Raw genomic sequence first — 24685 nt, 5'->3', positions numbered from 1 at the left:
GCTATTCAGGGTAGGTGGTGATGTGATGTCATCAAATAAATAACTTTTTTGCTTGGATCTCCCCGACCCTTGGAATTCTTAAGTAGAGCTACAAGACAAGAAGAGCCTCAGAAAGGTGTATCAAAGCTGAATGCAGCATAGCCAGCATACTAGAGGTCCACAGTATGACCTTTCTTGTCTCATTCCTTAATGTGACACAGGTTTTGTGGGGAATTTCACCATCAGGAGAATTATCTTCCATTTGTTTATGACCAGTAGCCTCATTTGAGTAAGTTGATTGAAGCTGAGTTGAAATTCTAGCTTTTTCTCCGAAACCTGTGACATGATTAATCACAGCTCCTAAAACAGTGGTACCCTGACTTAGAAGGTCACCCAAAAGATCATGGGCCATGTCCTTGATCTTGCACTGGGATCCATTCATATGGGTCCTGTACACACCCAGGGAAATGATCTCAGTGCTCCAGCCCCATGAACAAGTACCACAGAACCACAGAAATGTTAAGGATTGAAAGGGACCTTAAAGATCATCTAGCCCAAACTTACCCTGGCATGTGCCATAGTGGGAGGGACACTCCCACTACAACAGGTTATCCAAGGCCTTACCCAATCTGGCCTTGAACACTGCCAGGGCTGGGGCATCCACAACCTCCCTGGGCAACCTGTTTCAGTGTCTCACCACCCTTAGAATAAAGAATTAATAGATAACCTAAATGTCCTCTTTCAATTTCTACCCATACTGGGAAGCTTCAGGTACTGTACTGAGAAGACAGAAAGAAAGCAAATGCTTAAAGCTGGGTTTTCTCAAATGTCCCCATTATGAAAGGTCACTTGAGTCTGGCCATGGGACATGCTAATCTGTGTATCTACAGCAATGGTTGGGAAAAATTGTGCTTTTAAAAATCGTTATTTCAAGCTAAAGAATAATAAACGTGTAAGAAAAAGTAGGCTGGAAATTAAATGAAGTTTTCTAGCCATTACAGAAACCAAACTACTTACTGATACCAGTAGCACCAGGCATAAGAAACATCCAACACTAACTTGAAACAGTGTTTAAATATTAGGAATCATGTCATGTTACAAAAATCTCATGGTTTCCTGTGACAGTCAGTGACAGAACACATTTTTGCAAAAACACTCCTCTATTACATGTACATGAAGGCACAAGTAAAGATTTATTAAAATATGTTTTAATTAAAATGTGTATTTAAAGTATTATATTTCGAAGTTATAAATTACTATAGAGTTTTGACAGAGGGCACTGTAATTTTAATATTCAAGAAACAGTTTTAAATATTTTATGGGAATGCTTTCAAATTTCTATTTAAAACTCTGAACCAATTTTTGTTTTGTCCTGTTTCTAAAAAATAAAAAAAATCCCATAATTATTTCTTGACAATTTGAGCTTGCTGTATTATAGATACTTAAGAACACATGAAAAATGTGTTTTTTGTGTAGACCACAATTATGAGGGAATCTGAGACAGAACAGATATGTCATAATCACATTAAAAACTACAAACACTGTTGCCATCTGGTCTGGGGTACTTCTGCATACTCAGAATAACATCTTTTATACTGAACCAGAAAACAGAAATAAACATTTGCCTGGCTGAAGATTATTACAGTCAGTATGAAGAAACTTAAATAACTACATTCTGCAGCAAAACATTCTTGCTTCTGGTAAATTGTCTACCAAAATCTTCTCCAGAGCCCATGAAAACAAATGAAGCCAGGGCTTACCTTTACAGAATTTCTCTTACTGCTGCTCCAGGGAGACTCCAGTGTTCTGCACTTACTGCCTATTAAAAGCCCTTCTCAACTGCTACACAGCCCCACAGTTCTGAGAAATGATGAAAAATAAAAGCAACTACATTTCTTCCTATCAGAGCCTGTAACACTGTTAATAGAGCTGTACAAAGCTTTCTGTGCTGGATCATCACACATTTGAAAAGCACTTTTAGGATGCTTTAGCAATGTTTCATGAAGATCAGGTGTTACTAAACTCTGTATTTGCTACTGTGAAAGCAAGTTAGAATTAAATATAGGCTACAATACCATACATATTTAGAAATAAAACTTGAAATGAATCACAACATGATGAAAATAGCTCACCTATTTTAGTTGCACTGTAAATATTCTCTATGGGAAATACAACTCCTAGTCCATACAACAAGACTTTTGCCAGAGCTGGAATTAGCTGAGTAGTCGTTACGAGAATGTTCACACAGTTTGTCCTATGGAAGAGAAAATGCAAATATCCTTTTTTAACCAAGCAAAACAGAAAAAAACACAAAACAAAAACACGGAAGGAAAATCATACCCCTCCTATCAGAACCCCTCAATATTATTACTGCCATTTGAAAGATCATCTATTTTTTATCACCATACCGAGGAGCAAGGTGTGGCATGGTCAGATCAGGATAAGGAATGAGGATGAGGTCCTCCAGCTTCACCATTTTTCCCACCACACCAGACATCCTCTTCCAGACCATCATCAGACACCTTAGAGCTTCCTTCGTACTCTTAATACTCACCTCGAATGAATGAGGGTGAGTGCTTTCAGTGCAAGTGTTAACCAAGAATCTGTCAAAGCTTCAATTTCTGCTCTTAGTTGTAACCAAGCCTCTCTTTTTGCTGGACCAAGTAGACCTGTGGAGTAGACAAGGGCATGTCTGCACTGGTATTAAGTAGTGCTCTGTCATTTCCCTTTGCTTTCACTAGCTCAGACAATTTCCTGCACACAGCAAACTAAACAGCTCACCAAACACTGCTGTGTTAAAAAAAAGGTGTAGAAACCAGTCCTTCCCATTTACAGCCCCTAGTCTGTGTTAGATACTCCAGATCACTTGCCTCCAACATTATTTTTGTAGGTGTTGTATATTTCTTTTACTCGTCTGTAGCGGAAGGCCAGTTTCCGCATCCAGTCCACCCCTCCGCGCACGCCGGTCGCCAGGCACAGATTGGCACTGGTGGCAGCCGCGGGAAAGCCGTCTGTTCCGAAGTTGTATGTGCTAGGCAGAGATAAAAAAACCCCACAGATTAATAAGAGGCAACAGGCTACACTGAACCACCAGCCACTCACTGGGCTGGGTTGCAAAGGAGACAGTTAAAAGACAGCTGGCTACTGTGAGCATTCCAGCAGCCCATCGCTTGCCCAGGAAGGAATTTGCAAAGCAACTTTTTATCTTAATGAGTTCTCTTGTACCTTAAATCTTGACCGTTGTCATCCGAAGACACGTCGTCAATGTGAACCTGGTCGCATTCCTAAGGTGACAGAAAGATTTTATAATTTTCTTGATTTTGTAAATCTTGAAAACAAAGCTATAAAAAAAATCTATGAACAATCTAGTCATCAGGGATATTTTTAATTGTGGAAATCAGTAGATGGCAGTCTTGTTAAAACAACTATTTTACCTATTCCTTGCGCTCGTTTCTTAGAATAAATGCACACCGTCATTAGCTACTACTGTTAAATGGCTTTCCAAAAACACGTTTTTGTGTTTAGAAAGGAAAGTGGTTAAAAACAATTAGCATATGTGTTCCATAAACGTTCCTGTAGCCTTTCAGGTACCTTAAAACATCATGCTGCTCAAAGCTGATTCAGTCAGTGCATAAGTGTAACTGAAACCAGACATTTTGGTAAATGTAACATATTAGAAAAATTAAACCTGATGCTAACCGCCAATGAAATTATGACCTCTGATTGCTGTTGAGCCACACACCAACACAGCCTGAGGCCAGTGTTTCAGAGGAGTGCAGATGAAAAATCTGTTCCTAGTTTGCCATTCATTTGAGAGTTGTGAGTTTCATTCTCTCTCTTTGCTCTTAGTGCATGAAAGCAGCATGCCAAGATGAAGAAAATCTGAACAGAAATAACCAAATCAAACCATCTTTCTTCAGCAGCTTGTCTGCAAACTAATGCAATACATTAAAAATTAGCTTTGTCCATCACTAAATTAGAAATTGCAATGCATATTGTTTATCCACAAAAAGCCCCACTAAAACATTACTATTAACATTTTAACTGTTGGCAGGAAAACAAATAAACCTCTGACACTCTAGATCAATATCAATTCAATGCTTGTAACAATAATGGATTTAAATTATTTTAATAATTTCCTCTTTTCTCCCCTAATGTGAAGTCCTACAATAAATATGATCTATTTTAAAGATGAAAATGCTGCAATTCTTTTTTTTTTTGTGTTGCTTTTCTCTGAACAAATTTTTCTCTCTCCATGGATTTGTGAGGAAGGGAGGGAAGATAGAAGTGGAAAGAAACTCAAACCAGCTGTTCCCTAACAGAATTAAAATCATGACCCTCAACCCCTTTTTCTAAAACATCTATTTTCCAGCCAACCCTCTCCCAGCAAGCAGCAAGCTCCAAGGAGGAAAAGACTTTGACCCTGTAACCTTCTCCTCCTCTCCAGAGGTCAACAACCTCAGATAAGAAAAAAGCTGAAGAAGCCTATGTGGCCTCACATGGTGGCTGTGGATTCAAGATTTTTAAAAACATTGGTTTACAAAAACTGCCCCAGAAACTTGAAATGTTTTGAAGAACAAGGTGTGGTCTTTTGCACTTGTACAACATATTCTTACTGTAATGCACACTCTTCTGTATCTTATGCATAGGTAGCTTGTGCTAGAGAGGTAGGAGTGACAACCAGCACAGGGGAGACAATACTACATTTTCTCATATTTAACCATCACAGGGTGAATTTCCTCTTCAGGCAGACAAAATGCATTGGATGTACAGACAGCTAAAACTGCAAGTGTGAGCATATGTTGCCAGGCTTTAAAAATCAACTTGGCTGGAAAAAGAGTCAGAAGCTCCTTCAGCAAGTTATCAAATTCACGTAATTTTACTATTTTTCTGTTTAAAACCTGGAATAAATACCCATCCAAATGTATACCATATTAACAATTCAAATATGAGCTGAGTGTAAGCTAAAGAAGCAACGCCCTCCTGAATTCATCAGTTTCCCACTTCAGTTACTCTTCTACTGCTCAGTGATTTCTCTTTCCCCAGTTTAGAAACTATGAATGACAACTGTAACAAGCTGCTGGAGAAGAGGACTCAAAATAGAAATCTGTGAAAAAGAAACGATTTTTTTAGTAACCACAAAACTAAAGGAATGAGTAGAAGCTCATCTTCTCAAAGGAGCAGATAAAAATTTCAAAATTCAACTCTCTCAGGGAAAAGGTATAGGCAGGAAGACTGAGAGCACTACATCTTAGATACCATAGTTAGAGAGAACCTGGGGACTTGGAACTTTAATTCACACTGCAAAATCTCTGGACCATCACAAGCCTTGGATCATGAGAGACATTCTCCCCTTCTGTCTCACCACCTGCATGGTAGGTAGAAAGTGAGAACTGCAGTGATACATTAGAAATAGAAATTGTGACATCAAAAGAAAGAAATATTTTGGAGAGAAAAGCCCAGAAAAGAAATCCGAGACTAAACACTGGTAGGGCAAAGGCACAGAAACAGTGCCAAGAAAGCAAGAAAAATGAAGAAAATGTCACAAGCACCACAAATTTCGGTTAAAATACTGAATATAATAAGAGAGAGATAGTGTCCTCTTTTGTCAGGAATAAAAGAAGAAAGAAAATCAGGAGGGGAACAAAGCACAAGAGATACATGTTATAATTTGGAAAGGATTAAAGCCCAATGTGATTGACACTACGTTACAGCAAAAGGAAGGTCACAAACAGTGCAGGACTGTTTTGTTCCTTTTGAGTGGCAGGGCACGGCTTTGAGGCTAAATGTGAGCTTTGAGCGCCAGGTATTTTTTCACGCTGTCTAGCTGACCTGGACTTTGGGCTAATGAGTGATGGCTGCATTTTTCAACCCTGGAACATGGTAAGGAAAAACACTCATTTAGCAATTGCTCTTTTAGCAGGGAAGTTATTTAGGAGTAATTCTTCAAAGGAGACAGTTACCTGCCTATCATTAATTGATGTGGCCCGTCCTTCCATCAGAACCCCTTGTATTTGTTCTCACTTGCTTGGTTTGTGTGAAACATTCTGTTTGTGAGCTACCTGAGATACTGCTCAGTCCTCTGATTAGATATAAGCAAGGACACACAGCCACCAACTTAAAAATCAGGGAAATGGTAAAACACTGCCCCCCCCAAAAAAGCATGCCCTTCCAACCAGAACATTTTCACAACGGTATATATACACATAGACTCTAAAATCTTCAAGTACTTCTCAGAAATGCTTTTGTGATGGGAGCTGACTTTCAGCTAAATGGCCAACCAGGAAAAAAAAAAAAAAAATGTTTGCAGGCTCATCATTTCAAACTTTCACAAATGTATTTGACACTTTTGTGAAATTTTCATAGGAAATACAGTACTAGATTTCTCCCCCTAATTTCTGGCAAAGTGATATCTGAAACAAATACTGAAAGTCCCTGTAGAAACACTGCTATTTATGCAGATGTATTTTATTATGACAGAATCAGTTTAGCAGTCAAGTCCAAAGCAGAAAATTAAAATTGTGGGATTCTCTTTTAAAATCGGCTGAATTGGCAAGTAAGGAGCAAAATATCCTGTGGCTTACATATAAAGCTTATGCAGCTAGCTGTGTTTTGCTTCTAAACGTGTTGACCTTGCAACTTCAGTGCATCCAGTTTGAAATCTTCAGGAGGAACTACAAGTGATAACATGTTTTTACTGAAGATTTGTATTTCAGTCAGACAGGCTGAGATGATCCTCTGCACTTTTGGATCAATCCCTGGAAAGCAAAATGCACTTGGTATTGTTTAGAAATAATACTTTCAGGGAAAATGGGAGTGTCAGCATGTGTAACCTGAAAATCTACTGATAGTAGCTTAAGAAGTTACTGCCCATGCTGTCCTTTTTTGCTCTTTCACACAGCTGGCTTGCATGGATCCATGTGTTTGTGTGCCTCAGACCTTTCTGTGCCACAGCTGGTAGCTTAGCTTGAATCTCCTGCAGCAGCTCAATTAAACCAACAGATGTTGCATGGAGTAACTGAGACTTGTTTCTCCATCCCCTTCCATCAGCTCTGCTTTGGGGCTTAAAGCAGCAGCAGATACGTGCTTGCAGCAGCAACTTAAAGCTGCTGCAATCATTTGCTAAGCAAATGTCTCCAGTGAAATGCAGAAAGCCAAAGATAAACAGCAATCAAAAATGAATGACTAGGTGAGTCTAGCCTAAGATTTGTACATGGAAAGCTTATGTCTTCCCCTCCTCCGTTCCCAAAGCATTTGTTAACTTCTTCCTGCTAAGTTTTCCTCCTTCTCTTTTCTGTTTTTGTATGACAAGCCAAAAACTCCCAGAGATGCTCTGCAGTCATCATTCACAGCTCCTAAAATGCCTGGACCTATGTAGTCCTCTGGAATCATTCCTTTAAACTAACTTAGGATCTTTATAAAGATTCATGTGCAAAGCATTAACTTATGGCAGAAATGTTCTGCAAATATTTATATTACTTTGCTCCTTCACTACCACCCGTCAAGTTGTGTACTTCTGCCATAATTATGTAAAATATGCTTCACTACTCAATTTACTGTAGGAAAATTAATAACAATAATAATAATAGCAAAAAAAGAGATTAAGGATTTTATAATAACTCTGTTATCCATGACAACACTACATGCCAAGTGGAGTGATGCAACAGCTAGCATGCTGATCCTCTACATTTCTTTGTTACAGAACTAACAAAAATAAATCTAATAATTCTGCTGTCTTTGAATAAACACTGACATAAGGTAACTCTGGAAAAGCTTGCACATTATAGAGTGGAATAATGTGAATAATATTAACATAACCTCAGAGGATGCCATAGTATTACAGTTTCAAATCTGCTGATTATAGCTAAAATACATTTCCACATTTGGTTAATCTTCTTAATTTACCATGAGAAAACTAACACCATACTGCCAACTAATTGTTCCAATACCTTAGTCTGCAAAGTCAAACAAGAGATGGAAAAAAAACCCCAACCAACAACTACCCTTCAGAATGAACTATTTTCATTTTGCTTTTACATCAGCGGGCCCATTGAGACATCCTGGAAGCTGGCCAACTCACAGGAAATGATTGCTGGGATTCTCTGTTCCTCTCATATCTGTCATTATGCAATTATATCCACTGCTTCATTTTCCCTACTGAACAGTAGAGAAATTTGGTCATGTACATGTGAGAACAGATCTAGCAAAACAAGTTAAAGATGCAATCCTTTATAAATGTGATGTATCTGTAAAAAAAAAAAAAATTTAAAAAAATCCCCAAGTGTACAATGCTGTGTTTTTAATGCAGCTTTTTATGACAGCAGTACCTCTGCTTATGTCTTTTCCAGGAATAAGATATATACCCTTTCAGTTGTATATACCCTCTAAGACTATGATCTACTCCACAAATACTCATCACTCCTCTTAGCCATCACAGCGTGCTTCCTTGGGAATCACAGAGTTAAATAATGTCAGAATTTATTTTTTTTTCCCAGGCAACAATTACATATTTCAAAACCAGTTTGTGAATGACCATTTAACACTCCCCCCCGCCACGTCCCAATCTTTTTACTCATAGTTGTGACCACATGCAAGACCCCAACAACAGCACATCTGTATCCTTTGTGTGTGTATGTATACATACATACACACATATATATATATATAGAGAGAGTATGAACTGTGCCTAATGCTTCTGAACTGTGCTCTACTGCACTTGTGTGCTTGCTAAATACACAAAACCCTCTGCACTTCCTTTCAAGCCGAGGCAACAAAGGCTGAAGTGCTGAGCTTCCTAACCCGTCATCGCGGAGCGATGTTAACGTCCAGCACAAATCCATGTGAAAGAGCAGGGACTGCGGTTCGCAGCTTCTCAACACTGGCACTCAAATGGCAGGACCTGTCATCTCTGTCTAGCCTGCACTTTGTGACCCTTACATTTTCTCTTCTTTCCCACCACAATTATTTGGCGCTGAAGAAAAAAGGTGCAGATTACCTGTGGGTCAGGCACAGGATATTAAGAACAAAGAGGGTTCTTGAAATCCACTTCATTCTGTCTGACAATTTGTGGATGAACAGTCAAGGAATTAAATTGGGCTGTGAAGGCTTTCAAAATGCTCCCATTTTAAATTTAAAACTATGAAGAGAAGCTTATAGTGTAAAAAAAAAGCCCACAAAACCCTACCAAAACCCCCCAAACCCTATCATTTATTGTTAAATAGAACATCAGAACAACAACAAAAAATACATATTTAAACTATTATCTGTTATAAACACTGAGGACTGAAATTATTTACAAACTCCTTTTCACAGCCAATGACTCTAAAGTACTCCCCTGCACCGAACATGTAACACTTTTATAGCACACAATGGATGCCATTCTTTTATAATAGAAAAAGTGATTAAAATCCTATTTTGCTTGCTCACATCAACAAATGCATTTGGATCAAATATGATACTCCTAAAGTAAACAGTGTATATTCCAAAATAAATACAGATCTTATTCTGAAACTCGTGTTTATTGAAGTAGCTATGCTAAAACCAAGGTTTACATTTTCATTTCAACTACACCTTGTAACTGGAAGAATCCAATTTAAAATAAAACATGACCTAAAGATATGGCAACTGCAATGGATACAGTACCTGTCTAACAATCAGTTCTTCCTCCAACTCTGAAAAAGTAATTTGTTATTCTATTATGTTATTCTATTTCTGTATATTTTGCAGGAATAAGGACGAGGGAGGGAGGTCAAAGAAAGAATTTTACCAACAGATAGATACTGCTAAATAAAATTCAAATGTATCTGCTTGAAGAGCCTGTGTCACTCCTGGAGACAACAGTGTTAGGTTCAAAGTGTCAAATTAACTATATTTTAAAAGGCCATCACTTCATGTGTAAACACTTTATTATATGATTCTTATTATCTGCTAATATATACTTTTACAGAAAGAAAAAAATTAAATGATTAATGGGAGATAACAAAAATAAAATATGATGATATTTTAAGAAGTAAAAAAAGCCATTAATCTCATCAGAATGTAATGAATTTTTACCAAGTTCATTAACTTGAAAATATAATTTTAGGAACATATACATTTAGTTGAAATTATACACTAAAGACTATTAAAATATATTTAAATTTTAAAGAACCTAAAAATTAAACTATGATTTTTTTTACAAAAGCCTTAAAATGTCTCATTTCTCTGGAAATGAGGGGTTCATGTGGAAATTTTCACAAAATGATCTAAGCTGTGTATTTCAGTTCCACACAACCAATTCATTTAAACTTGACGGGCCTTGGTGCTGTTGATAATATTTTAAATGCATATGTTTAAAATGAAAGTTGCAATGGTTTGAGCGAGTTAGTCTCCCATCTTTGTAATTTTCTGCTAATGAAACAAAGCCAACCTTGTTCTCTCTGCCAACCTTGCCAGTAAGGACAGCAAAAGCATTTTCTTCTATGGGCAGCCTGAAGATCTTTCCAAAACACTTTGAATTTTCTCTTTAATTTTATTTCCCACTCCCAGCGTTGTGGGGCAGATGTTGGCCCCTGTGCTGCTGCTCAGTGGCAGGAGTAAGGAGTGAGCTGACCCATCACTGCCTTGCCCAGCCACAGCAGAGGACAGCTATTCTTTGTCAGAGCTCTAAGAGTGCCAGCTAGAGAGACAAGAGTTTTTGTGCCACCTTACAGCCTGTGGTGGTTTAACCCCGGCTGGCAGCTCAGGGAGAAGCAAGAGAAAGGTAAATAAAGTGATAAAGTGATGCTATGAGCATGGCAGACTGCTTGGTATTTCAGCTCAGGTATATGTCTGCGAAGAACAACCCATATGATCCTCTTGAGAAAGGAAATCACGTAGGCTCTATTTTTAGTGGCACCTAGCATGAAGGTACTTGTCATTTGCCATGTGAAAGAAATTAAGTGGTTAATAAGTTGCATAAGCCTGTAGGAATGGCCTTCTCAAGTGAGAAAAGGAGGTATTTGTTATTCTTTGTAGCTCTAACACTCAGGAACTACAGCAGCACATTCCACAACAGCCAGGCATCTTGCATTTCAGACGGGTTGAGGCTTTTAGCTGTGTTTTGCACAGACCAGCAAAGCCACAGTTCTGCCTGAATGAAGACTTTGTTTTGCATTTTTGTTCATTTACCTACAACTACATGTGTGATGTAATTTAGTCCTACATTCATGAAGTGGAACTTCATGAACTTTCTACAAGTCACACACGGTAGTAGTATCACACAGATGAGAAACTATTTCCAGTTATATCCTCACATACGTATTAGGGGAAAATCTTGTGCCGTGATTTGTATTTCCTTTTCTCTCTCTCTACCCTTCCTTCCTGAACTGCAACTGAGCTGTTCTTGAATTGCTACTGTGGAAAATTAAATGCAAATAGATGGGCTTTGTGTCTCAGTCTGAATGTGCAAAGGGAACTGCTGTGATGCCTGCTGGAAGGGAGCTCGCAATTGTTGACTGGTTCCTTAGAAAGTGAACTTGTCTTTGCCAACTCTTCCTAGAACTCACAGTACTTTAAAAATAAGGTTTATATCTCTAAAAATAAATTTAATCCTATTAAAAGGTTTTGGAATAATTACATTTGGCTTTCCCAGAAATATCCACTGATGAAGAAGAGCTATCAGAAGTTGAATCACATGCTTGCCATAAAGCACCCCTAGCCATTATCTGGTCAGGAGGTTCCCATTACAGACATCACAGACATTGGGAAGAGGTGAACTCTTATTTCAACCAAATGAGAAAAGCAATTTTTGAATAGATATTCCTATGTAGGGACCTGATGACTCCACTCTGAATGACCAAAGATTTGTTCAGCTGCCATCCTTATGGTGTTTGGGAGGAAAATAATTCAGTCAGCTCTGTTTGAAGCTTTCCTCTCCCTGAAACCATTCCTTGTATCTCACCAGGAATAAAGCTTATTCAACAGTCTTTCCTGTAATTGCTTATTTTTTTGAGTCTGATGGCCCAGAAGGCTATTTTCAGTATGTTCTACAGTCCTTTCTATGTTTGGTGTTTTGGTTTTTTTTAAGAAGTGACCTCAGATTTTTTTATTCAACATCTAGCTAACCAATTAGGAAATGAAGAGCCAAAGGTTCGCTAAGACTTTCCAGGATCCATCCTCCAATCACAGCCAAGTCAGACCAACTCTGCCAAAATCACATTCGTGCCTCAAGGAAAACAGATATTTCTCACAGCAGTAGAACAAGACTTAGAGGTCTGAACATGAGCTTCTGTGCATTGTTTATTGCTAAATGAAGGTCATCTGGCAAAAACAATCATGAATTATTACATTCTAACAGTCACCATGAGCTAATTCTACTTTCAGGTCATCTTTAGCTATTATAGTCTTTTGAAAACTCTTCTCAAGCAAAAAGGTTTTTTTTCATAGATTGTTTTTAAAATATTTCTATTGAAGAAACATTTCTTTGACTATTAAAGAATGTACATGCTATTTTTCTATATTGAGAGAAAGTGCAATGTAATTTTCTAAGAAATTTATTTTCTTTGGCATCATCATGGTCAATATTTACTTTTAGGTGAGTAAACCTATCCCTTTATCTCAACAGTGGCTGACCGCCACCTATCAACAGCACAGTTGCTTTATACTGATTTTTTCTTTGTATTTTTAACTGACATCTAGGTTGATTTTCTTCCTTGTTGGCACATCATTGGTGATCCCAGCACAACAAGCAAAATTCATGCCATAATGAAAAAACCTGAGGTTTCGCAATGCTTCTAGACAAGTTGGCAAATTAAATGTTTTAAATAGAACTGGGGTAATGATCCACGAGGAAAACAAAGGGCAGGAGACACTCAAAGCTGTTGTGTTTACTTCTTAAAAGAGCTGCTACCTATTTTGTTTTAAAAAAAACAACTCAACTGAACTACAAATAATAACAACTCCCTTCATATTCCAATAACTTAGGAATGGTGGAACAACTAAAATCCATAAAGTTGCTGTGTGGTTGTAAAAGAATCATTAAATTCTATGCAACTTTAGCCCTCATTTTGAATGGAAGTCAATACCAGCTCTAGTGGTGGTGCTACAGACTTAATCAGTGGGTTAATCTTTTTAGCATTCTGAAAGATATATCACAATCCAAATGTAAATGGCGTAACTGTTCATCAATAGTTTAATGCATCCTCATCACAATTTTCTTCAAATAATATAATTTCAAAACTATCAAGATGTGAAAAATATACAAGTGATACAAGAAGAGAATTTATAAAAGTTATTAATATAGAAAATAATTATAAAATTATATTAAGTTCTAATCCCATAATTTTTTTCTCCTTTCTCCTGAATTATTTTAATTCATAGCTACCAATATATATGTTCTGCCATTGACTGTGTTATAACTTTGAGGTAATCTTTCTGATTTCTGAAGCATTTTTTCACACCCCCTGAAAGCCTAGAAGTCTCACTTGCTTTATGGTCAAGAAAAATGAGCTATTAAACAACACACACAATCACAGGTAACTTGTTTTGGAACAGCAGTACTTAGAGGAGAAATACTCTGATTTACTGTTGCTCCGATTTCTTCTTTTTCAATGGGTTACCACATCATTTTGTAAACATAATTTGTCACCAACACCAGCCAGAGTTCTCTGTAGCTACTTTTTGCCTTTCTTTCAGATCTGTTATTCCTGCTGAGAGAATCTACTAAAGAAGAATTTTTCATACTGACACCAACTGTAGTCTTGCTGTGAATAACCACATTCCCATAAAAATCATTCCATTTATTGCAAAGTTGTTGGCAGACCATAGGAATAATAGTCAACTCAGGAAACCTTTTATCCTGAAATCACACAGCTTAACCCTTTGCATGATCACTTGTAGTTTATACATAAAAGCTATATTACCACACTGCTATTTAATTTCTTAGTAAAAGCTTTTCTGTTGTTAGCAAGTTTTTTATTTTTTTTCCACAGTACTTCATTTAAGTAAAATTTAAATAATGATTTTAAACTACAATTTTTATATAGTCAAACAGTGTTCAGTATACCTTATTGCATTAAAAATTAGCGACTCTTTTCCAATACATGAAATATTACATATGATTTGAGTGTTGTTTTTATTATAAAGTAAAAATCTGCATTCATACTAAACTTTTTTTTTTTTTTTCTACCTTCCTATGATAAAGAAAGATTTATGAATTTACAATATAATGAAAAAGTTAGAAATAAAACCTGTTTTCTTTATGATTTTTTTGTGGAAGATACTTCTGCTAATCATTATATTTGCTGTGTTAAATACCGAACTAGTGGAGATTAGATTCAGGATAGAGACGTTAGTTCTGTTAGTCAATCCTCTTGACAGTTTGGGAGTCAGAGGTTGTATTGCTTGTATTCAAATTTCTGTCTGAATTTATTAAACTGATGGAGCAAAAAAAAAAAGGCGGTGTATGTTTTCACTGTCTGTTTTGTTCTGCTTGTAAATCCTTGGTTTTAGGTAATCAAGGCTTGATTAATGCTTTATTTATTCAACCAAGGCAATGATGAGAGTTTTGGACTTGTGAACACACCTTTAAAAAAAATATATATACATTTTTTCCAATAATTGAATTTAAATATTTGTATTTTTAAACTTTTCAAAGTCAAAGAAAATTCCTAGAAACCCTCTTGTGTTCTAACTGCTGCTACAACTGTCTCTCCCTCTTGCCCAACAGTGCTAGGGAAGGAGATATTCCCCTGTGTATCCATACTTTACATTCACAATGTGAATTATACAAATATGCAGAAGAAAAAGATGAGATCTTTTAACTGATTGAAGGGTTTTTCTACAGTTTGGAAATTACCATTTGCTTAGATAAAGCTGATCTTTCTGGTGACAGCATTTCAGCAATGTGTCCCTGCTGTCAGTGAACACACTTGAGCTCTCATCTCCAGACTGCACAGTGCCACAGGCAGCCTTCTCATAATGCCTGGACTGCCTTGTTCTGACTGACTGAGGATCTTGAAGAACCCAAAAAAATAAAATCAATGCTCCATTCCTTCAATACCTCATTGTTTCTTTTGTTAAACTTTCTGTTTACATTTTTTCAAAGTCCTCATTAAAGCCTCATGCTTTAACAGCACACTTTAAGGTAGTTTTAGTCTACTATAGGGTCACCCAGCCTCATGAACATATCTAATGAAAAATTTTATAAATGCAATTAACAACAAGTCAAATTTTACTTTAAACACAGAAAAATAGAAGTGATACTGCACTGAGCAAAGGAAATAATGCTCTGCCCCTTTCTTTACAGTTTCATTAGACCATTGAACTGGATGAAATTCAGATAGAGGCCTTATTGTAACCACACTGAAACAGTAGAAATCTCCTGAGACTGTGAAACTCAAACATTTTGGGAACCAACTTCGAGCACTCCTTTCGTGCTCTTAAAAGAAAATGAATGAAAGAAAAGTCTTAATTTTTTTCCCTGTGGAAACATTTTAATATAATTGCTACCAAAACCCCAAAACAAACAAATGAACAAACAAAACAACCTAAAAACTCAGGACAGATATGTTTAAAATTCATATGTATGCATATTTTCTTAACATTTAAACTTCAATCATGGCACTCACACATAACCACACCAGCACAAAGGGCTTTCATGATATCAAACTTGTAAACAACTTTGTAAATCCATGCCAAAATTAAACCCAGGCTGACAAGATTGATAGAAACCACCTCCCATACATATTGCTAAAATGCTTAAGCTGTGGTTTCAAATCTTTGTACTTATGTGAGGATTGGCTAATATACTCTCATCCTGCAAAATAGTATGTAAGGATGACAGTGAGTTTCACCTAGCTTTCCTAAAATAATTACATTACATAATTTTCTGAGCCTAATCCGCTCAAAAATCAACCTGAATAATTAAAATCTCAGATTCTAAAATGGTACCTACATCAATCAGGAGATATTTTTTCTAAAGGTGGCTATTATGTTCTCTTCAGTTTGCCTTCTGGGTTTTTGTATTGGATGAGTCCAATGAGAAAAAAATAGTTTTTTCTATTAGAATCAGCACAAAATAACTGCATTAAGTGAACAGAAAGGACAGGCTGGGAAAGATATTTGAGTGTAAATTAATGTTGATCTTAGCTGGAATAACTTGTACTCTTTAGCACTTGCAGCTGCACCAGGGACTTGACTGGCTCTATGAGAGTTTACACATCTGTCAGCTTAATCAGAGACCAAAACACCAAATCTACTGTTCAGGAATGTTATTTGAATTTATGAAACTTCTTAGATTATAAAATAATAATGGACTACTTAGTGTTATGAGCAAGTCTTGACATCTATAGTAGTAGATAGCATTTTGTTCAGTGTTATCAAATACATAATATTCAAATAAAATGTTAAAAAAAGAGTCATTCACATCAGTCCCATGAAATATTAAAAGCCAAAGTGAAGCCTCTCTACACAAGAACAAAAGGAAAACAGTACAATAATTAGTACATTAACTGCTTTTAACTTTAGTATCAACTATTTATTAATTTATTTGACATTACTGCTCTACTGTTTCAGATAATTTAACTAATAAAATGAACCTATTCATATCTGAAATGACAATTCTGGTACTAAAAGGCCTTCAGGATGAATCACAATATTACCTAGTTTTGGGTCTAGTGTGACGAACCATCAAGCAGTGTATTGTATCTGTGCTTAGGGAATGATTTGCATCGTAAAAAGGTCTGTGGCACATATCAGCAACTTTGCAACCTGTCAAAAATACAAATTAACTAAGGGTGTTTCTATGTGTCAGCAATATAACATAAGACAGTGTTTTGAAATCTACTAATGTTTGCAAAGTCCTCAATGTTACATTTCTTGCAGTCAGTTTTGCATCTCCTAATTTCCATCAAGTCTTAGACAGGCTTTTTAAAACAACTCTATTGTTTGATTACTGGCTGTAAGAGAATTTTCCAAGCACTGTCTCCCGTCCCTCACTACATAGCAATCTGCATGTTGCCCTTCAGAGCCTGCCTCTGCAGCCCAGCACTGAGATCTCTCCTGCAATTAAAGCTGACAAACATGGGGCAGATCTGGGATTCTAGCAATAGATACAGGTACTGCAATGGCTTCCAGGTACCTTACCACTGTCCTTCAATACACTATCTCCTGAACTAGCTGATCCTAAATCTGGTATTTCAGACTCTGCAGAACCTAGATGTAACAGGCAGGTAAAATTCCTACCTGAAAAGCATGCCAGAATTTGGCATTTTATTTCCTGGGAAAGGGGCAAGAATGTTAGTTCTGTCACTGGAAGGAACACCCTTGAATATCTAATTTGGGAGAATATGTAGACAAAACATGTTTTGTTATTTTGATAGAAATTACTTTCATTATATGGAGATGGGTCTCATACCACTAAAAGTTAGCTGTCTGTATTGACAGGACAAGGAATAAGGGGTAATGGTTTTAAACTGAAAGAAGACAGATTTAGATTAGGTACAATTCTTTACTGTGACAGTGGTGAGGTACTTGAACAAGTTGCCCAGAGAAGTTGTGGGTGTGGATTCCCTGGAAGCTGGACAGGGCTTTGAACAATCTTGTCCAGTGGAAGATATCCCTGACCATGGCAATGGGGTTGGACTAGATTATTGCTAAAGGCTCCTTCCAAACCAAACCATTCTGTGAGCCCATGAAATGCTCTACACCATACTGGGCAATTTGCATGTCCATGTATTTCTTCACAAGGCATGCCTGCCTAGTCTTCAGCTGATTTGTACTACAGCAAGATATAGGCATCCCAAACAGAAGCTGACTATATGGATTCTTACTAGCTACTGGCTCCCAGGTACAGACACCTGAAACACTGCCATGACTAGAAATGACTAATGGCCTTCTGCTCTAAATGTTGGGATGTTCTTTAACCTGTGGCTTTAAAAATCAGACCTTCCCTGAGATGTATGAATAACTCAAACTGGAACAAGTACAACTGAAAAAAATCATTAAAGAAACAAAAGAAAAAACCCCAAGAATAAACTAAAACAAAAAACCTCAAACAAAAACACCAAACAAACAAAACAAACAAACACCAAACGAAAACCACCCCAACAATAGAAAAGAAAATAAATAAAACAGAAAATGAGGAAGTTTTCTTGGCTGACTATTTGCAACTTTTTTGTAATTTTTTAAAGTTGTTCTAATACACACATTTCCTAACTGTGTCAGTAGAGAGAGAAGTTGTGCCAGTATGTTCCTGAGGACTAATATGTTAAAGATACCAAGCTGAAGCTTAGTTAGAAAACCAGCTACAACTGTACACAATAATAACTGCTATAATCACCAGACTCAACTCCTGCTTTTCTCTCTCTTGAGTACTTTATAACATATATAAAATGATCCCTGTATCTACCTTACCATCACCATATCACTTGTATCCTTATCATCACCATGATGAGAAGACTGAGGCACAGTGATCAGGAATTACAAAGTATTGGCAACCACAAACACAGACCTCATGTTGTGTCATCTACATAAATATGTGTGTAAAATATGCACCAGACAAGTGATTAGTACCTAAAGCCAGCAAAGCTCACCCTGTCCATGTTCAGGGCTTGGAGTACTGCTTTAGACACAAAATGACCTTGAACTGATTTTTATTTTGTGGAGAAGTTAAGAAAGCTTTTCTCCCTGGTAATGGTGTTTCACAATCCTCCTTCTGCACTTCCTTGGTCTGATTGCAGCTCCCCTGATTGCTATCACTGACTGTGGATCTCCAAACAACATAGTTAAATTTAAATCTAGGCAACATCATACCCGTCATGGCTGTCCCAAGCTGGCTCCATGACATTTCTACAAGGTGTGGAAGAATAAATGATGGACTTCTCCACTGCTAATAGTGGCCAACCTGCTCTCCCAGCTTGCTTTGGAGCTTGCTCTAAGTCTGCACTTAAGAGCTGGCTTGCATCCAAGCAGTTCATTTGTTAGATTATTTGACTCTAGGACCAGATGTGCTAAAATGCTTTCAGAAAGAAGAGCATTTTTCCCTACAGTGCTCATGGTTCTTTGAGATGTGCAATAACCTGCATACGATAAGCCTGCTGAACGCAGTAATGAATTCAATAATGTGTATTATCATAATGCTCAGGATCACAGATCATGTTTTGGAGTGCTACTGTGCCAAAAGTTACCAGTCCGAGTCTGTGGCCTATTAAAGTACCCAGGTCTGAGGGGAAACAGTTTCCCTTTCTCCTTCAGATTAAAGAAAAAGAACATATGGCTGTATTGCTTCAAAGGCATTCCTACAGGGCTCTGCGTGGTCCACTGGGGACATTGCTGTGTGCATGGTCACTGAAGGACCTGTGAGGAAAGTCACTTAGTCTCCTGTGGTGTTACTGATACCTACAAAGGAGAAATTTTCAGGCTGATGAAAAGAGGATATATGTCCCTGTCATGAAAAAAGGTCTCCTTGAGGGCCAGAAGTGATTTATAGAATACATTTGCTTCCAGCAGCAGGGAGTCAGCCAGGTTTCACCTGTAAGAATTGAAGGCAAAGGCCAAAAAGGAACTAATGTTCAACGAGTTCTGCTCCATGATCAGGCACTATTGATGCTTTATGGGTATTAGTTGTTCCCTTTCTTATCCTCTTGAGCTCTGACAATGATCTCCCATCTTGGAAATCCCTGTAGTGCCTGGTGCTGATACAGAGTGTGTCACCATCTGCTTTAGTGACACGGGAGTCTGTCTTGCAATGTGGGCCTTAGCAGTCCTTTACGTTCCTTTAGGGAACAGAAGGGCTCAGCATACTGCTGGGTGTCAGACATCTCCATCACATTTCAAATAAAAAAAGTGTCCTCCACACAAGTCTTGATATTGAAAAGGAATAGGGTGGAAAGGTAGACTTGATAAATACTCATAGTCTAATGACTGGGGGCCACAACAAGAGCAGGAACTTCCACATAGTAAATTATACAAGAAACAATGCACAAAAAGCAGTTTTCATGAAAAAAAAATTGATAGTTAATTTTTCCCTATCAACTTCTAGATCTGAGTAACTTCAAGCTAGCAGTTACATACTTGTAAGAGTCCTGGAAGGATTTATTGCCCTGTGGGTGGAGGGAGGAGGTTTACAAAGCAAACACAGAGCACGAGAGTGTAAGGACATAAATGCTGTTTATTCTTTGCTTTGAACTGTGAGAATATGCATCTGTGGGACACGCCATCTCAATGCTTCATTAAAGCTGGAAATGTTCCCGTACGTGTAAAATGCAGGATTTGCAAAATATTTCTGTATTAATCTAGCTTTATTTAATGGAGTGAAGAGGCAGAGAGATGGGCTGCTCTTGTGCTGCTCCTTGGTGCCTGAGGCTGGCTAACCTTGTTGGTGGCAGGAGGGCAGAACGGAGGAGTGAAGTTGCTGCCTGGTAGCCAGGCTGGGATGGGAACACCTTGGCTACAGCCTGCCCTGGGCTGGTGGCCCAGCCTGCTGTGGTTAATGGCAGAGTTGCATCTTATGGAAATCACATGCAACTCCAACACAGGCAACTTTCCAGAGGAGTCCATGCACAGTAATATGCTAATATTCTTGAAGGTTCATGAATGTGAAGTAACACCCCTTTCTTGGTATCATAACACAGTTATAAGGCTCATAACTCATATACAGAAGATATTTTACTCTGAATTTTCATCACAAATATATTAGATGTGGAATGCCAAGTGGACTTTAAGTAATAATCTCAGAAGAAATTCATCAAGGTCATCATCATTAATTTTTAGAACACAATTGACCATTATAATTTTTTTTCCCCAAGGAACCAAAGGTACTGCTTGACCGTAGGATGGTATATACTTTATGGCATTCCCTGATCTTTTATCACTAAGAGAAATATATCAACAAATGCAGCCTGAAAACTGATACCATACTGCCATTCATTATAAATTACTACCAAACACATATCATCATTTTGCACAGACTCCACAAACAGAAGTGAATTGTGAACCCATGGGTGTGCATTATATATCCTTTACAAATTGCAGAAAAATTAATGCTAATCATGACCATGCATCTATGTATTTGTCAAAGGTGGGAAAATTTGGGGTATTTTTATAATATCATTAGAATCTTATTTTAAACCCTCCCACAAAAGCCTACGTCAAAAAACTTGAAATGAACAAACAGAAACAAAAGTCCTAAAAGAAAAAAAAAACAAAAAACACCATGAAATAAAACTACAAATTAATTTGCTTTTAATTACTTCAACAGAAACAACAACAAAAAAGAAAGTATTCTAAGTGTTAGGTATGATTAGACAAAAAAAGACTTAATAAGTGACACATTCAGCTTCAGTATATATCTCTAAAGAATAGCCCTAATGAGTTGGTGTCATTTTAGAACAAAGTTTGCAAAGCACTGAACTTTTTCAAATAAGATGTTCCTAATAATTCACTACACCAATATTCCTTTAACATACCTGGCTATAATGTGCACCTGATATGCCAAAAATTAATAAACAAATACTTTTATAAATATCAGTATAAACATATACAACTATTAAAGATGCAGGTAGAATTACAAAATGGTTTTCGTTGGAAAGGGCCTTAAAGATCATCCAGTTCCAAGTCCCCTGCCATGAGCAGGGACACCTTCCACTAGACCAGACTGCTCAAAGCTGCATCCAGTCTGGCCTTGCACCCTTCCAGGGATGGAGCATCCACAACTACCTTGGGCAATGTGTTCCAGTGTCTCACCAACTTTACACTAAAGACTTTCTACCTAACACCTAATCCAAATCCACCCTCTTTCAGTTTAAAGCCATCAACCCTTGTCCTGTCACTACATGACACCTTGCAAGAAGTCCCTCTCCTGCTCTCCCCTCTATGTACTGGAAGGTCACAATCAGGTTTTCCTGAGCCTTCTCTTCTCCAGGCTGAACAACGCCAACCCTCTCAGCCTTTCCCCATTTGAGAGGTGCTGCGATCCTCTCATCACCTTTATGGCCTCCTCTGGACTCACTCTATGCCCTTCATTAGTTGGGGTCCCAGAGCTGGACAGAGTACTCCAAGTGGGATCTCAGGAGGGCAGCATAAAGGGGGACAATCACCTCCTCAACCTGCTGGTCATGCTTTTGATGCAGCCCAGGACAGAACAGGCCTTCTGGGCTGGAAACACACATTGTCAGGTCATGTTTAGCTTCTTGTCAATGAACACCTCCAAATCCTTCCACCCAGCACTGCTCTCAATCCATTCTCCTCCGGATTTACCCAATCCAGATGCAGTACTTTGCACTTGGCCTTGCTGAACCCCCTGAGGTTTGCATGAGACCACCTTTCAAGCCTTTCAAGGTCCCTCTGGATGACCTCTTCCCTCCAAAGTGTTGACCACATCCTCTTTGTTGGGATGCACCATTCCTGAGCTTGGAGGAGCTGATCCTTGAATATTAAACACTTTTCTTGGTGTTCTTGGATCCCCTTTAGGAATTTACCCCATGGTCCTGACAGACAGATTGCTTAAGAGGCCAAAGTCTTTCTTCCGAAGTGCAGGGTTGTGAGCTTCCTGTGCACTCTCCTTGCTGCCCCAAGTATCTTAAAATCCACCATTTCATGGTCACTGCAGTCAATCCTTGAGCTTCACATTCCCCACCAGTCCTTCCTTGTTGATGAGAAGAAAGTGCAGCACAGCACCTCTCCTTGTTTTCTCCTCCATCACTTCCAGAAGGAATTCATCATCAATGCATTGCAGAACCTCCTGGATTACTTATGGCTTACTGTGTTGCACCTCCAAGAGGTATTTGGGTGGCTGAAGCTCACCATGAGGAGCAGGAATTGCTAAAGTGAGGCTGTTCCTACCTGTCTATAGAGAGCCTCATCCACTCAATCTTCCTGGTCAGGTGGTCTGTAGCAAAGCCCCACTTCATGTCCCCTGTCCCCTTCTCTCCCTTTAATCCTGATTCATAAGCTCTCAGTTGGCTCCTTATCTATCTCCAGCCAGTGCTCCATGCACTCCAACATTGACGTCCACTGTCACAGAGGGTCACAGGCCCTCCTTGTTTCTCTGCCTGACCTTCCCAAACTTTGCACATTTTCATTCCAATACTCCAATCACAGGAGTCTCTGTGATGCCAGTAAGATCATAGACCTGCAGGCATGCACATGCCTCTAACTCCTCTTGTTTACTCCTCTTGTTGTATGTGTTTGCATAGAAGCATTTAAGATGGGTCCCTGATGAAGCCAACTTACTGGCTGGAGTGGCTGGAATTCCTTTGTGGTGCTCTTCAGGTGCTTTTCTGCTGAGCTGTGATCCTTCTCCAGGCTCTGGGTACCTATGGCTGCCGCAGCCATCAAACTGGTAGGAGTGGGACAGATTAAGGTTCCTCTCCTGCAGCAGCTTTAGTTTGAAGCCCCATCCCTCAAGCCTTTGACTGAAGATGCTCTTCTCCTTCTCTGACAGATGGAGCCAATCAGCTCCACCCGGCACAGCTTTGGCAGGTAGGTCTGCTGTCCCTGTCCTTTCTGCAGCCTGAGGGCTGCACTGCAGTCTCTCCCTTCAGCAGCCCTGTCTGTGTGGAGGCATTGGCCACTCACAGGTGCAGATGCCCCACCAGAGCTGCAGCCTTTGCTCTCAGATGAGTGCCCACCATTCTGCCTTGGGAGTCAGGTGGGATGAGAGCCCCTGACCTGTGCAGATGGCTACAGAACAGTGCTTGGTTGCTGGCAGACTTCACGTGTCCACACTTGGCCAGTGGATGTCCCTCCTCTGAGCCATCCTCTCTGCACACCCTGCCGAGCAAATGCCACAGCATGACCTGTCTGCCTGCCCTGGCCACGGTGCTCCTGGCCACAGTGCTCACTAGGGCTGCCAGCTTTGGGAAGAGGGACTGGCCACCATTACTCCTGGCCTTGCACGTGCCAGGACAGTAAGCCACTCTCATAAGAGCTGCTGACTCCTGGTGGGTCTCTGCTCCCCTGGGGCTCCCCTGGCTGAGGAACACCCCTGTAAGCCATGTTCTCCTGCTCTGCTCTAGAACACTCCTGCACCAGAGCTGATCACCTCAGTGGATGTCAGGTTTCAGTCCTATCATCAAGCTGCTCGTTTCCCCAAAACACTGGAGCATACCTCCTAAAATACATAATATGTGTAATTGCTCTATATACACCTTTAAAATATTATACCTTATTATCCCCATCAAAACATAATCAGCATGTAAAATCAAACATTATTTTCGGATGAGGTAACTGGTTCTCTTGAGAGCACTACATCTATGTAGCTATTCCCTCTTGCACACAATTAAAATTCAACTATAAAACAGAGAGTATGAGGTATTTAAATAAACAACTTCAATACTGAAAACCTAAAGCTCTTGTTTAGAAACCCAGATGCAGATTTTTGGAAGCTAAATTTTTAGAACATGGCACTATCTTCTACTATTTAGCCTAGTTCACTTCTATAAGTTCATTATGAAATTACTGCTAATTCAAGAAAACACAGTTTATTATGGCACTTAGATCAAATTATACATAAGTAAGCATTAATATTTTCCTTTTCAGTATGTTAAAAATCCTGTCATACCCCTTTAACATGTTGTTTAAGGAATGTTCCTAAAGATCGGAAATTATTTGCTATTACATCACTTTGGAATTAGTTACTCCAAATATATCTGTGCAAAGTAGAGGAAATAAGCAATTTATTTTTTTTTTCAAAGCAATAAAATAAGAACTAGTACAAGGGCACAAATCTAACTGTAGCTCACCTATC

At 38.5% G+C, this 24685-nt stretch overlaps 1 protein-coding gene across 3 annotated transcripts in view; it reads right to left on the bottom strand.

Moving 5' to 3' along the window:
* The window catches only part of EYA1 (EYA transcriptional coactivator and phosphatase 1), a 162110-nt gene that overhangs the window by 7785 nt on the left and 129640 nt on the right, over window positions 1–24685 (bottom strand). For all 3 annotated transcript variants that reach the window (XM_086885397.1, XM_086885407.1, XM_086885391.1), the window contains 4 exons: window positions 3205–3263; window positions 2850–3010; window positions 2534–2648; window positions 2112–2233 (listed from right to left, as the gene is read on the bottom strand). In XM_086885397.1, the coding sequence (XP_086741523.1) occupies window positions 2112–2233; window positions 2534–2648; window positions 2850–3010; window positions 3205–3263 (457 nt within the window). The remainder of the gene's footprint in view (window positions 1–2111; window positions 2234–2533; window positions 2649–2849; window positions 3011–3204; window positions 3264–24685) is intronic.

Source organism: Cyanistes caeruleus, chromosome 1 (genome assembly GCF_971803275.1).
Source record: "Cyanistes caeruleus chromosome 1, bCyaCae1.hap1.1, whole genome shotgun sequence".
NCBI lineage: Eukaryota > Metazoa > Chordata > Aves > Passeriformes > Paridae > Cyanistes > Cyanistes caeruleus.
This window is presented reverse-complemented; position numbering and strand designations above follow the sequence as displayed.